This window comes from Mya arenaria, chromosome 7 (assembly GCF_026914265.1).
Source record: "Mya arenaria isolate MELC-2E11 chromosome 7, ASM2691426v1".
NCBI classification, from domain to species: Eukaryota; Metazoa; Mollusca; class Bivalvia; order Myida; family Myidae; genus Mya; species Mya arenaria.
The window spans coordinates 42,047,677-42,062,434 of record NC_069128.1 but is presented as its reverse complement, the minus strand read 5'-3'; the positions used below and the strand labels follow the sequence as shown (position 1 = coordinate 42,062,434).

The 14,758-nt window shown below is 31.8% G+C and overlaps 1 protein-coding gene across 1 annotated transcript; it reads left to right on the top strand.

Moving 5' to 3' along the window:
* Positions 1-4,888: 4,888 nt before the first annotated feature.
* Positions 4,889-14,387, top strand: LOC128241153 (transient receptor potential cation channel subfamily M member 5-like). The gene is made up of 6 exons (XM_052958121.1): positions 4,889-5,109; positions 5,311-5,501; positions 6,286-6,386; positions 6,761-6,895; positions 12,563-12,629; positions 14,275-14,387. Exons 1-6 carry the CDS (start codon positions 4,889-4,891, stop codon positions 14,385-14,387), a joined length of 828 nt encoding a protein of 275 aa, XP_052814081.1.
* Positions 14,388-14,758: the final 371 nt, after the last annotated feature.

Sequence of the window (14,758 nt, the reverse complement as noted above, 5' to 3'; positions counted from 1 at the left end):
CTGGCTTACTTAGTTGTCTCTGGCCTCAGCTGGGTAAAAAAAGTATTGATACTGAAAGTGAAAAATATTACATTTTATGGGCTGTTTATCACTTCATGGGACACAGTACAACTATTAATCATGATTTGTCGACGATATTTCAATATTTCAATATTTCAACAATCTATAAAACTAAAAATCCACTAAGGTAATATAATTGACAAGAGATGAAACTTTCCCAAACACACTTCGTCATGAAAACGGTAAACGTCCAGTTTAGACATGAATTTTATAGCTAATATACCAATCCTAAACATATCACTGCGTTCTGCGCAAAGGATAATCACTTTTACATCGGAATGACATCAATCTCTGTTATTCCAAATTGTAGCAGGAATTCAATTAAATTTATACACACTATCGCCAAAATATCGCCATACATAGGTCTCTTTGACTAATTCTACTGCTGTTATGAGCGCCTGAAATGATCCCGGCCGTATCATCGTATCATCAGGATCATTATAGGCGATCATAACAGCAGTAGAATTAGTACTGATTTGCAAGATATTGCTTGTAATTAATTTCCATTACTCCAATATATTTCCAATTTGATTTAGAGTTTAACCTTATATTTTAAGTCCTATAATATTTCAGTTAAAGGATGAAAACAGCAGTAAAATAAAACAAAACAGCAAATGCTGAATACAGAATATTTCACCAATACAATCATAAATGAAACAGAAGGTCATTACATCTACGTAAAAATGAAGTTCCCCCTAACACAAACTTTACATACAGCATAAAGTTTTATTGCCCTTAAACTTTTATTTTAGTTCTTCCGAATAGCATAGAAAACATTCATTAAATTGGTCATGAAACATTATTATTATTATATTTTTTAAAAGAGTCAACTTATATTTATATAAGCAAAAGTGAAACAGTATCCTAATGCCATGTTTGTATTAGTATTTTTAAAATTATACACAAGTTTTTAAATTCTCTATTTAATATATGCATTTTATTCATTACAACATAAAATGCATAAAAAACAAGCATTTCATTTTTAAAATTTTCAAAAAAGATTTTTCTTTTGTTTTCAATGATCAAGACAATGAAGAAATTGAAAATTTTAATAATAATTACATTGTGATTGCAACAGACATTAAAGTGTATACTTTTCAATAAAAAAAATATATGTCAAAATTTGGGACTGACAGAATACAGACATTGTCCATTTCACTCTTTGTACGCATTTTGTTTATAGCAGCTGATTGTTTCTGTTCAGAAAAAACTTGAGATTTTTCAGTCAGCTGTACAACAAAAAATTGGAATGATATGGCGTTTGTCTTAAAGCTGCACTCTCACAAATTGAACATGTAAAGAACTGTTCTTTTTTTTCTTGGAACAAGCCAATTTATGCAAAAATGCATAGAAGCTAGTAATATAAGATTGCTGACCAAAAAAAGATCGCAGATTTTCTTATTTAAGTTCAAAAATTGAAATTTCATGCATTTAAAATTCCACCCCAGATCAATTTTTATTTCAATAAATCAGAAAAAGTGTAATAAAATATGCCCAAAAAACACCATAATGACTACAAATTGTTAAACAAACCCCATTGTCAACGCTTTTAATCAAACACATTTTATTTCTGAGCGAGGACCCAAATTTGTTTTCCCCAAAATTATGCCTCCCAGCGTCAAATACTGAATAAAGTCTCTATTAAAAATTTCACTTTAATTTGAAGGATCTAAAGCTTTTTAGCTAGGATGAACAGCCTTTTGATGACTGTAAATAATAAAAATTCTAGTAAAGTCACTGAATCTCATTTTCAACCAAAATTATGAAATGAACTGTCCACAAACTCAAAGTTGTTGATTCATGATTTCTTTCAGTATTTCTTGTTTTAATTTGTTTTATTATTTTTTGATATATCACTCCCTTTAATGGGGTTTCTAAAATTGTGAAATCATGATGTCATGTGATAATGGGGGCTAAAGGTGTATGACTGTAGCTCAATGGTGTGTTTACAGATTTATATTACAACATACTAAAAATAAATAGGCAAAATAAGTGAGTATGACGTAAATAAAATTTAACCGGTGTTGTATATAAAATATCGAATGGCAGTCTTTAAAATCTCAAAGTCTCTTTTTGGCCAATATAAATTAATTGCTAGATTTTCATCCAGTGTCTTAAAGTGACACTCTTATTCAAATTTAATACATACACATGTATAACATATATAAATTTTGAATGATAAGCCTTTAACTTCTTACTAACTAGTGTATTTATGGAAAATATTAACAACTGATAACAATATAGTAACCGTGTATTTAATAGCTGAAAACACAAATATATTAACTGATTGGGGAATGCTTAAAAATAATTAGTGTGATCTACTATAGTCTCATAAGGTAGATGTATCATGTTTTCTGCACCTTTCTTTAAGATTAATCTCTGTATCCTTAATAAAAACCACTATTGTTGACATTTATTCATCCTTTTTTGGTTTATCAAAACATTTGCATTAATTTTGGTAAATTGTATTTGGGAGTAAAAGTGCATCTTAAAATGAGGGTATTTTATTGTTCATTAGATTAATGATTAAGGAACCATAAACATGAGTTTCTAGACAAACCACAGTCAAGATCATAACAATTCTTCTTTTTTACAAGTAAACGTTTAACATCGAAGAATAAACTAAGTTCCTAGGCAATACTGAAACGATTTGCATATACATACCGGTACACTAGTCATTTTTTCTAAGGGGCGGCGAAAAAAAGAGTGTCGTGGGGGATGAAAATTCAGCAATGAATTGATAGTTGCCTATTTTGTACTGTACATTGAATTTGGGAAATCAGCGGCCTGGTAAGCTCAGTTAGTTATGAGTTCTATGCTGGCTTTTGAGTATTTTGGTTAGAGCCAACACCAGATGCACTTTTTATCCAAGGTTTACTTTGATACTAAATGCAAAGGCGTCTTGATCGGTCTTAAGATAAAAACGTTGAGGGGTTAAGTTTTAGGTTAATCCCTAACCAACATGAGGCATCGGTTAGAGTGCTGTTTTAGTGTTTTGGTAATCATAGGTTCGATGTCATCATTGGGCACAGATTTACTGTTAGTGTTATGCACCAGTCAAATGTCACCACGCCCCCCCCCCAGGTCCGGTTGTTTTACCAGGGATAGCCGGGGAAATTGGCCGTGTTTTTACATCCAGGTGGGCGTGGTAATGCGCTGGTTTTGTCTACGCGAAAGCCAAAGTCCCCACTAATCCCAGGACCTGGTGTATTATGGTGGAGATCATTCTTTGATAAATTATATTTCATATCACTCACGTTTTAGCACTCACAATTTTATCTTCCTTAGTAGATGACAACAACACAGCATTCCATTTAAAATGCTGAATTAAAACAGCCAAATGTAAAGCTATATTATGGAATGCTAGTTGTTTCAAATTCCTTGTATTAAAAAAACTCAAATGATGTAGTTTCAATCTGCCCAAGTCCTCTCAAGAATCATAGTTGAATGGCACTGCAAAATGTGTTTGATAATTCAATCCGTTTCAACTAGCTGCTTCAACAAACAGATCGTCTTCATGTCATTATCGCTACTTTATTTTGTGCCACTGACTGTCTGTCATTGACGGTTTCAGATAGTTGTGTTGCCTCCATTATACATGGCTAATTTTCATTCAAGGGAAATAACGCGTTTATAATTATTGCAATGATACGTGCTGACTTCAGAAAAAAACAAATGTTGTATGGCTATTCAAACCGACTCCGTAGATTTTGTTGGTTTAATTCTTACATCAATATGTTGGCGATATCAGAAACCCATAAGTATCCAGCATTTTGCGGGAAATTAAAGCAATGTATTGTGGTAAATGGTGAAGTGCATTGTGTTACTCGCTGGACATGCGCACCTAAAACAAAGGGAGACAACAAAGTGTCCACCAATTTCAAGGACATTAATTCATCTAGCAACAATAGAATGGGCATAACAGAGACTGCAATTCCGTGGTTACGGTAGACCGTTGAAACGAAATTTACGCTTGGTATATCCAACCTGAACATGTTAAGTAGAGACAAGTGATAACATTAAGAAATAAAAATAACGATTCAGTTCACCTTTAATAAAACAAATATAAAAAACTACAGAAACAAGTACAGAAGTCGGAAATTTAACATTAACCCCACTTTTAATGACACAGGGTCAACGCAAAAGACACAGAACATCAAAACAAACAATCTCAAACCAGAAACATGGAAAAATGGCACAAAACTCCGCAAACAACTCACTACATATATAATATGTAACTGCAACTAGTGGTGTTAATCAAGGATTGTTAAATACCGGATTTGAACGGTCAGTCAAATGTAAATTTTCTGGGGTTTAAACGTGTTTGCGTGCACAGTTTAAGTGAAATTAAAAAAGTAATAATTGAATAAGTGAACGAAGGATTAAAATGTGATTCAACATATACAGAATTTCGGGATGGAAAACGTATTTGGGATTTTTTTTGTGATTCGGGAAATCATACATATTGCATTTAGAATATGACCTGTATTTGGAAACTACAGAAGACGAAAAACACCCGATATTTTAGCTTTGATTGTTTGCCTTCCACCGGCGTAAGTTTTAATTTTCGCCTAAACTGAAAATCCGCCCAACATAGTAACGCATTGAGAAACGGAAAATATTTAATCAATTGCCTTTGGTTGTAGTTCTCCTGTTTCCTAGTAGGCAGTTGCCTCGGTTTATTGAGTATCGTGTGTCACTGCCCTTTTTATGTAAGTCTCAAGTTGAGAAATAAAGACATTATTGCAGCCAGAGAAGGAAGTCAGTTGTTAAACTTAGATAGTTTGGTAGTGGGTCTTTCAAATGCCAAAGGCGGGATATATATTTAATGAACTGTATTGTAGATGCCGAATCAGTGCCTAAAATTCTGCTAGTTCTGGCGGGTGATTCTGACACGCTAGAAACTATTCATCAAGCGATAGAAAACAACACGCCCATTATCGTTGTGAAGAACTCTGGCGGGGTAGCGGATATCCTCGCGTACGCTTATCTCAATGCAGAGGAAATGGAAATTGAAGAAACGGACCCTGCTGGAAAAAAGCACAATAAGTAATGTTTGAAGTACTGAATTAGACGTTTAGTGAACAAAATGCAATAAATAAACAAGAAATATTTTTTTCTTATTATTACGGGCAACTGAACTGTTGCTACTGACTATACGTAGCCTGTTTAAGTTTGTATAAGTGTTATTTATATAAACTACATAATAGCACTATTGCATATTGAGAGTCAGTTATTTATAATAACCAGGATATGTCGGTACCTCGAGGAATCTGTGAAACAGACGGTTGCGGATATGATAAAAGAGGAATTCGGCGAAAACGACACGGTGATGCAACGCAAATGTGCCTGCGTCATTGATTACGAGCTCATTTCCGTGTATGACATGGAAGGGCCGGGCAGTGTTAAGGATATTGATATTTTCCAGGTTCTAACGAAAGGTACATTTCGAAATGTCCTTTACCCCTGAAGACAGAAAATACTTTATTGAATTTTAAAACCTAACTGAATACGGTTTTCTTCAAAAAAGATCCTGTTTCTAGTTTCCTCTTGGCGAAAAATAGAAGTTTAACCAGTCATGTTTTCATTACGTGGTGTTTATAAATGAGGGCAAAACTTTTCTAGGAAACCATGTCTCACTATAATGCTTAAGATCTTAACAATACAATTAAATTGTACTAAAATGAACATAGCATTAAGTGTTTAAGACACATTTCAATATTTACACAGCATTTATTTCATATGCTTATATTTCTTAATATATTTCAAACCTTTTTCTAAATATATTTTTCAAACTATTTCTAGCTTTTTTTCCCAACTGTATTAAAATACATTTACAGTATTTTTTTGCTTTATTCGCCCATATATGTTTCTCACTTTTTTGTATTTTGTTATACTTTCGAATTTATTTTCCTCTATATCTGGCTTAACTTTTTGTTATACTACCTACGTTTTCTTCCTATACTTTCAACTTTTCTAGTAATATTTTCCATTATAGCAATATTCAATTACTTCTAGCTATATGTTTCCCACTATTTCTGTCTATGTTTTCCACTATTTCCAGCGAAATTTCTTAATACTGACAATTTGCGATAATTTTTACCTATTTTGCCTACCATTTCAAGCTAATTTTTGTAACTGTATTTCTCGCCCTTTATAGCAATTTTTGCAAATAATCTGAGCGATTATTGTCAACTATTTTATGCTGTTTCTCACTTTTTATAGGCAACACGTACCAAGTGAAAGACCAATTAAAGCTAGCCCTGTGCTGGAACAGAATTGATGTGGCAAGGAGCGTCATCATCAACAATGGCAATAAATTGCCGGTAAGGTCTTGTCTTTATGTAAGAAAAAAATATAGGTTATGTTAACAAAGAATTGATTTAGACAAATTTGTAAAGATAACAAAAGACAGCCCGTATACCAGAACAGATATGTGTTGCATGAAAATAGTCTTATTAAAGAGTGTAAGTTATGTTTTATTTTAATATTCTTTGAAATAACTAACAAGATGTGCGAGACCCTGTAATATTTTCGTTGACATTAATTTAATTTCCAAGGAAAAGACCTTTGTATCTGATTGACATTTCAAGGCATTTGTATCAGACATATATTACAATGCATTTGTATCTCACATGTATTAAGGACAGCTTTGTATTTAATATACATTGAAGAGGCTGTTGCATCTTATACATTGTAGACGAAGGAACTGTATCAAGTAATGATCTCGGCAATACTACAAAACCGGGTGGACTTTGTTAAACTTTTCATTCACAACGGTATGGACCTAAGGACGGACCTTACAGATCAAGAGATTCAGCGTCTGTACAAAACGGTAATGATAATGTATACAGGCTCATTTAGGATGTTGGTGTTAACAATCGTTTTAAAGGAAATTAGCCCTGCAAACAATCTTAATGTGCATGCGACGTGTCTTACAACTTACGTTTGAGTTTTGTTAGTAACGTATCTGGTCATTGAAGTAAAGTATCTGGCCTACAAGTAAAATGAATCGAAAAAAATTATATCAATAAACCAATTAATCATTCCATCAATCAATTAATAAACCAAACAACCAATCAATCAGTCAATCAACCAACAAACAAATTTACCAATAATTCAATAATGTATAAAACAGTTGCAATCGCAGGTATTGTGTCACTGTACCGAATGTATGATTTGAGGTATATAATATATATCGGCTGGGAAAAATGATGTAGTAACAAAAGACAAAGGCAACTAAGGTATACTTAGTAGGTTAAAAATAATTTACGATTTATATTAAAGTATAATTGACAACCATAACTCGCAATGTTTAAAAAAGAAGGGTTTTATTAAATCCGTAAGTTGAATGACTTCAAACTAAATATGAATTATATATATACACAATTTCCTTCGGTGTTGGGTGCTTTGTTGCGGCATTTCACTAGTTAACCGGGGGGACAAAGGTCCTTGAGAAAGAGGAAAGGGAGGTTCACCTAATCTTCATGGAATTCTGGAAAATTGCAAACGAATAACTAAATACGTTACTTCTGCAAGAAGTGCAAATTTGTATTTTCGTTCACACTCTGTTTTGTTGAATGGAAATATATGTTCAAATTGTTTGTAGTTTTTGATTGAACAGCTCCTTAAGCTTGTATATTGTGACGTATATAAAGCCCAGATACGTTACCTTATTCATGTATGATCTTCCGTGGTCTTACGACATCTTCTATAATTATACCCCGAATACTTTTTTTTGTTGAGGGTTGTAATCAATAGTTTTGTTTAGGCTTCTTATATTCAGTTTTTCACTATTTGGAGTGTTTCAGAATGCTAATGATGTAGCTTGTCATAACTTTTACACGCAAATGTATATAAATCATTTGTTATAACGAACTAAAATGTGATATTAAAGTATTACTAATACGGATGTGTAAAGAATAAAAAAACGTGTAAGCATATTTAAGTAGATGAAGTGTAAATTATAGAGATAAGTATAGTACGGTATGTTTCTTTCATTTAACATTGATGGAAACGTATCTGGTTTATAGTTTTATACTTTCAATTATTCCGTCAAGCATGTGCTTAATTCAACTATTGATAATTTTCCCAATATTGAATTTTGTAAATAGTATGCTTTGTTCTTCCGAAAAAGTCTAAGGTTGAATGCTAATATTTATTTTTTGCTAATATGCATTTTCAGCTCGACTATTGAAAGAATAAAGAGGGTTAAGGACCATCTTACAGCAAGAAACATACCTCCATTTTAATCTTAAATACAAATTATGGCCCTTGATTTTTTTTAAAAGGCATATTTGTATATTCTTAACCACATTTTCATAATAGGAAATCAAATTATTTGAATGACTTGCGTCATTGTTAATAATAAAATAATAATAATAATAATAATAATAATAATAATAATAATAATAATAATAATAATAATATCTTTATTTAGAGAAGGTATAAACACATTGTGACATAATTACAGGTTCAACCATAACAACATCATATTTACAATGTGGCCTTCTATGAAGAAAAAACAAACAATCAAAAACAAAATGTATTTGGTAAATCATAAAACATCTGCATCGCGCTTATACATTCCTATACAAGAACTTTTGATGTTTTGAATATAATTATTCTCTACAAATCGTGTTTAATTAACATAACAATTCAAGCGGGCTGGAGGGCAGCATCAAAGTCACCATATATAACGAATAATTTTAGTTAGGTTTAACATGAAGAGACCAAACTTGGTAATATTACATCGTTATTGTATTCACTTCTAAGTCAAAGCGGCGTAGTCGAGCGCGCTGTCTTACGACAGCTCTTGTTAAATAATGCAGTTACGTAGAAACAGTGACGTAGAATCAATGAAAATCTTGATTTTAAGGCTGGATTTATAAGTTTAACAATGTCAATCGAAAATCTTGTTAATTTTTGTTGGCAGAAAATGCAAAGCTTTGGATAGATTAAAATATTTAGCTTTTGTATTTTCGAAGCAAAAACGTCGGGTATAATCATATTCCTAGTTTGGATGTTTCCAATGCGTTCATGTATGGCAAGTACCATAACTCTGGCTTTGACAACTGCTGAGTTATTACCCTTTTCTGACTGGGGAAAACGAACGGGTATTGGGGTTCGTTATTCGACAATTTTGTTAGAGTCAAGTATCTAAACACTCATTTATTGTGTATCGGTCCACCGGACTTCCATTAACCTCAAAATCCGATGACGATGAAGAGTTGCCCCTTTCACCGCATCAGTGATAAAACAATATAATACTATAGTTTGCCTATTTGGGCAAGTTCAAATATATTATATAACAGATTTACATTTAATCTATTCATATAGCATAATTATGCAAATTATTTAGTCCTAAAGAAACACATACCAGCACTGATGAGTAGTTTTTGACATCTGCATTTATAAGATGGTAATAATATTGGTATTCTTTTAACAGAAATATATGTATTTGTTGAAAAACGATCATCTATAAAATGGATTTCCAACCCCTTTACTTAAGTCTGTTTTGTGTACGACGTGATACACATTTTGTTAATAGATCGTACAAACAATGTCTATTCTGAGAAGGTTAATGTGGAAGCCTAAACTGAAAATAATACATTTTATTATTCCTACATACTGTAAATTATGATAACAGTTTGGTTTATGAGGTGAAAATAATGTTATAAACAGGTCAAAAATGACATTTTAACGCTCAACTGATGGATAATTTCAACTGCATTTCGTGAAATTGATAACGATTAAGCTAACATTCATAATTGAAAATTATTATTTATTTATTGTCCTTACAAAGTTCGCTAACTGTAATGGATATTTAACTTGAATTTCATTGTATTAATGGTCACTTCATTTGATTTGTTATTGATAATCAATAACATAGATGCAGCTTACGGAAATGATTTTAAACAGGTTATAAACTTATCAACCATTTGAAACACAATATTGGATGATAGTAATATTCACTCGATTAATGCAAGATATGTGCTGGTTTTCCGATATATTAAATGCATGTGTCAACTGGTAAGAATTTAGTATGGGCTTCACAATCTTATTGCAATATATTATTTAACGTTTTATTATGAAACTGACAATATGTTTTAATATTTTTTTATTCTACATGCGCTCAATGTAGTTGCCTAAACGCGGGTTATTTGACACAGTTACCAATAAACATTAAATGAGATGTCATTTAGTTGTGACCCTACCATAGTAACAAATGTATTAATGAACGTATAGTTACATCCCTGTAGTTATATACTAGAACGCATTTCAAAAATCTTTTGTAATGAAAATTCTGAGTTGAAAAAAGCTTTTATATACTGTAGGGCCCTTTCCTCCGTAAATATATCTTATACATCATACATGTCAAATACAAAACACCAGCCATCATGATAGTTATGCTTTTCCACAATTTTGTATAAACAATTTAGACACTAAACACATCCTAAGCCTTTTGCGAACATATAGCAGATAAAGACCAGATAATGCAATGCTTGTCCGAACTGGTATCATTTGCTAAAGTTAAAGCTTGCTTGTAAATATTTTGTTGCATATTGGCTGATTAGAAATCCCTCCTATTGTGATGCATCATTTGATCTTAAAAGGTTGCACTTTAGTCTGATTGTCTATCCTAATTGTGCATATGAAATAATCATAACTGTCAAAAGTCACAGAACATAACAATAATCACAATTGTAACACAATGGTTAAAAATGTACTGCTGACTGAATAGTATTCAAATGGAAATGGAAAGCCACGAATTCATTGTTTGAAATATTAGACATGAACTATTCAAAAATTAGACATAACAAAACAATGACTACTAAGTAGTTTACAGAAAACGTCACAAAACTAATCCACAGTACTGCCGAAATTGAACCGAATGGTACATATTTTTTTTGAAACCATAGAAAGAAAGAAATGCTATTTAGTTTCAATTGATTCTGTTTGTGTGTCACTAAAAAGGTGTTGTGTGTACTGTTTAGGAAAATTGCCGTCAACAATTCAAAAGGAAATCTTAAAACATCTTCAAGCGTTGTCCGAGATCTAATCCAAAACTTTTTCCAGTTATTAAGCTTAGATATTGGAAGACAGTTGTTAACTCAGCGAACTGAAGTGTTGTTTTCTGCCTTTCTGTATTTTAAAAACAACAACATTAATCCTAAAACGATTATAAGCATCATCATTATAAGCATACCGGTCAGGTATATCACACATGTAGATCCTGTTATATTCTTAGAATTCAAAGCATAGTTTGGTCCAGATCAATTTTAATGCATAAGTATGTTTAGCTCACTTGACGTAATTGATAAAAAACAAAAACACATATGTTTGATTACAAATAAAAAACTTATTCCACACATGTTAAGGCTTTATTAATTCGCGAATGGTTTGTCATGTCAGTGTCAAATAAAACACGTCACATACTTAAAGGATTTGTTACCTGTATATAAATGCTATGTTGTTTCATAACAGTCAACCGCGTTATACATAATAATGCATTTCAATCAGAAAAAAACTAAACTAATTTGCATCAGCCTCTATTGTGCATCCTAAATTAGGTTGTTCACGTTTTATAGGGTCAGACATCGAAACGTTAATAACACGTGCATTGTTAACAAAGTTGTGTTGTCGGACAGAAAAAAAAACTTTCTATAATCGGCTTATAACCCAGCAATGCACCAGTTTCAAGCACAAATATTTTGTTACAATATGCTTTGTTCATTTCTCTGTATAAAATACACATTATTTTTTTAAGAACGCAACTATATTTTAGTGTTTACAAGTTAATATTACAGAACATGAGACCATCTCTCTTATCTTTGTCTAACATTTAGTTTTGTATAAATGTGTAAAATAAACACAAAAATATATCAATTTATCTTTAATAATCAGTCGGTAAAAATACAACAGGCAGTTGAATAATTTATATGTTTAACAATAATATATCCTTTCAGAAAAATGAGAAAACTAAAATCTAACACAGTAAGAAGGAAACGGTATTATGTTTTAAAAATCACTTTTAAACCACAAACATGAGAAGTTCAAAACTAATCCTTTAACAGAAGTCGGTATGGGTAACGTCCCTTGTTTCTATAATCGTTTGTTCAAATTTTATTATCGTTTGTCGCCGACGTAGGCCTTTCCGATCAATTGTGGATTATAATCGATTATCGGCAACACTAGAACAAAAATTTGGAAACAATGATAAATATCCTCAAGAGTTTCAAAAAGACATTTATTGTGCACAATGATTTAAAAATATGGTAAAAAATGGCTTCATTTTACAAAAGGCGTAAATGAAGCCATCGAGAATCGAATTAATTAAAGCTTAGATTTACAAAATTCTGTATACACGAGCATATGCCAGTTTGTGAACAAAAGATATATAAGCAGAATAAATCTATTATTTTTTGCATTTTTAAATGGCAGGGAAACAAAAATATGTGAACGAGCTTTTTAACGCCTAAACTCGAGTCTTTAATTTCAGGTCCGTGTTAGAGGAAACCATGGAGTATCGGTGATTCATGACGTAATTCCTGACACTTATGAAATAGGTAATCAAGTATGATTTTAGCTATGGGCTACGACAGATCAGATTTTTTTGCCAAAACATTATTAATGAAGAGTTATAATTATATAGTATCATACCCCACTGCTAAATTAAAATCAAGTCAAAGTTTTATAAGCATAATCGATTTGAACATTTCCAACATACAAGATACATTTAGTGAAATATAAATGTGAAATAGATCTGAAATTATTATGTAAGTGAAGCTTATTATGTGATGCTTTTATTTGTTACAAATCTAAGTAGCATTATTATGTTAACATTTAACTTGGCGTTAAATTTGGTCAAATATAATACCCGGGTGTATATTTTGCGTACGTCCCTAAATGAGGACACACTCACTTAAAGTGATGTAAATATTTCTTGAACATTCAAATAAAATAAATAACATTTACTACTCCTTCTCAATTTATATTTCTGCATTCTTCGTCTTAAATATTAAGGTTGTGTTCGAAATATTAAAATTTAGTACGTTATATTTTAACGCATTAGTACTAACTAAAAGTAAATACTTTCCAATCGCAAAAATTGTTTTAATTTAATAAACCACTGATGTGTTTCTACATGTGTAAATCATTGTTGCATATTGCTTATAAGTGTTAATTCGTTACATGATCACATGTACATAACTAGGCAAAACCAAGCTCATTCAACTACTGTTTAAAAATTCAAAGTGTTACTATGTTCTCCATTAACATATTTAAAAAAGTACCTCTTGCATTAGAGATTAAGGTATCGTTTTACCTTAAACGAAAAATAAATAAATGAGATAAACAGCAAAATCATAATGTGAAGCTTTCATATTCAATAAATGCCGCAGCATTGCATGATTGCTGTCTTACACATAACATTTGTTTTTTTTTAAACTTTTTACTTGTTCTCTTTCGATACCGTGGTTTTCAGGAAGACAAGTTTTATAAATCCATTTATTCTCGTATTGCCCCATATTATCATTTATCACTGCAATTTATTAGATTATAGTTTATCATCATATACTTAAGTGGATGAAAATTGATATTGCTTTTTTTGTATTTTGAAACCATAATCGAGAATTTCATAAACAGCAGCAGCATGGACAGCTTCTCAGTAGGATTTCATTTCCAGATGGTTATAATGATAGAGTTATGATGATTTCTGCTTAATTTTAACAAATGGAACATTCGTTTCAGTACATTTTGATGTGGAAGTTTTTGATGTTACTCTTTTTATCTGATACCCAAATATTCAATGGTTGACATTTCATTTTGCAATTACAGTGATATAAGGTGCACACTACGCGAGTTAAGGTATATGGCTTTTTTTGAAATATGGAATTAATGGCACTTGAACGAGTCCCATGCATGCTGTGTTTTCGACTTTTCGGTCTGAAGAAATTTCTGAAGTACGTTTTAGCATGGATAATAACGAATAAAGGATAAGCACTGATACACGGATTACAGAGGGTATAATAAGGATAGTTATAATGACTTGCTGTTCTTGGAGATGCATCTGACGGGTGGCCCATCTAAAAGTGTTCAAGTGAAAGCGTACGTCAAAAGTTCGCATACTCTAACTTCAAATCCTTGATCCGCCTCTGCATTTTAATAACGTAAAGTTAATAGCAATCAAATGACTTCTTTCAGTTTTTCCAGGATATGAGTTCATACGAATTGACAAGAATGTTCAGTTCCTGTTTATTTGGTCGATATTGATGAAATATCAAGACATGGCGAAGCTGTGCTGGACTGAAGGAAAGGTTAGATAGTCCGAATTAATACGAACTTTTGGGGTCCTTATTCAGCAAATGAAAATCAGAAATGAGGCTAAATATGTTTTGTTACATAAAGTTTCCAGATACTTACCGGTAATATTCACCTCCCGTTACTGCCGTTTTAGGTGCTGAGAGTTTAGCTAAGATGTTAATGCTACCATTTTGTTCACTTAGTTTGACAAGAACTGCAACCAAAGTATATGTATGCTTTGTAGGGATTTAATCAACCTATTCCAATTGGTGTGGACCCAGTTATTTTTAAATCTATGACAATGCTAGCTTCGGTTGTTGTAAATCTTACAGGACATTGGAGCACAACTATCGATACAAACATTTTAGACCTTGTCATCATACCACAATGAAAT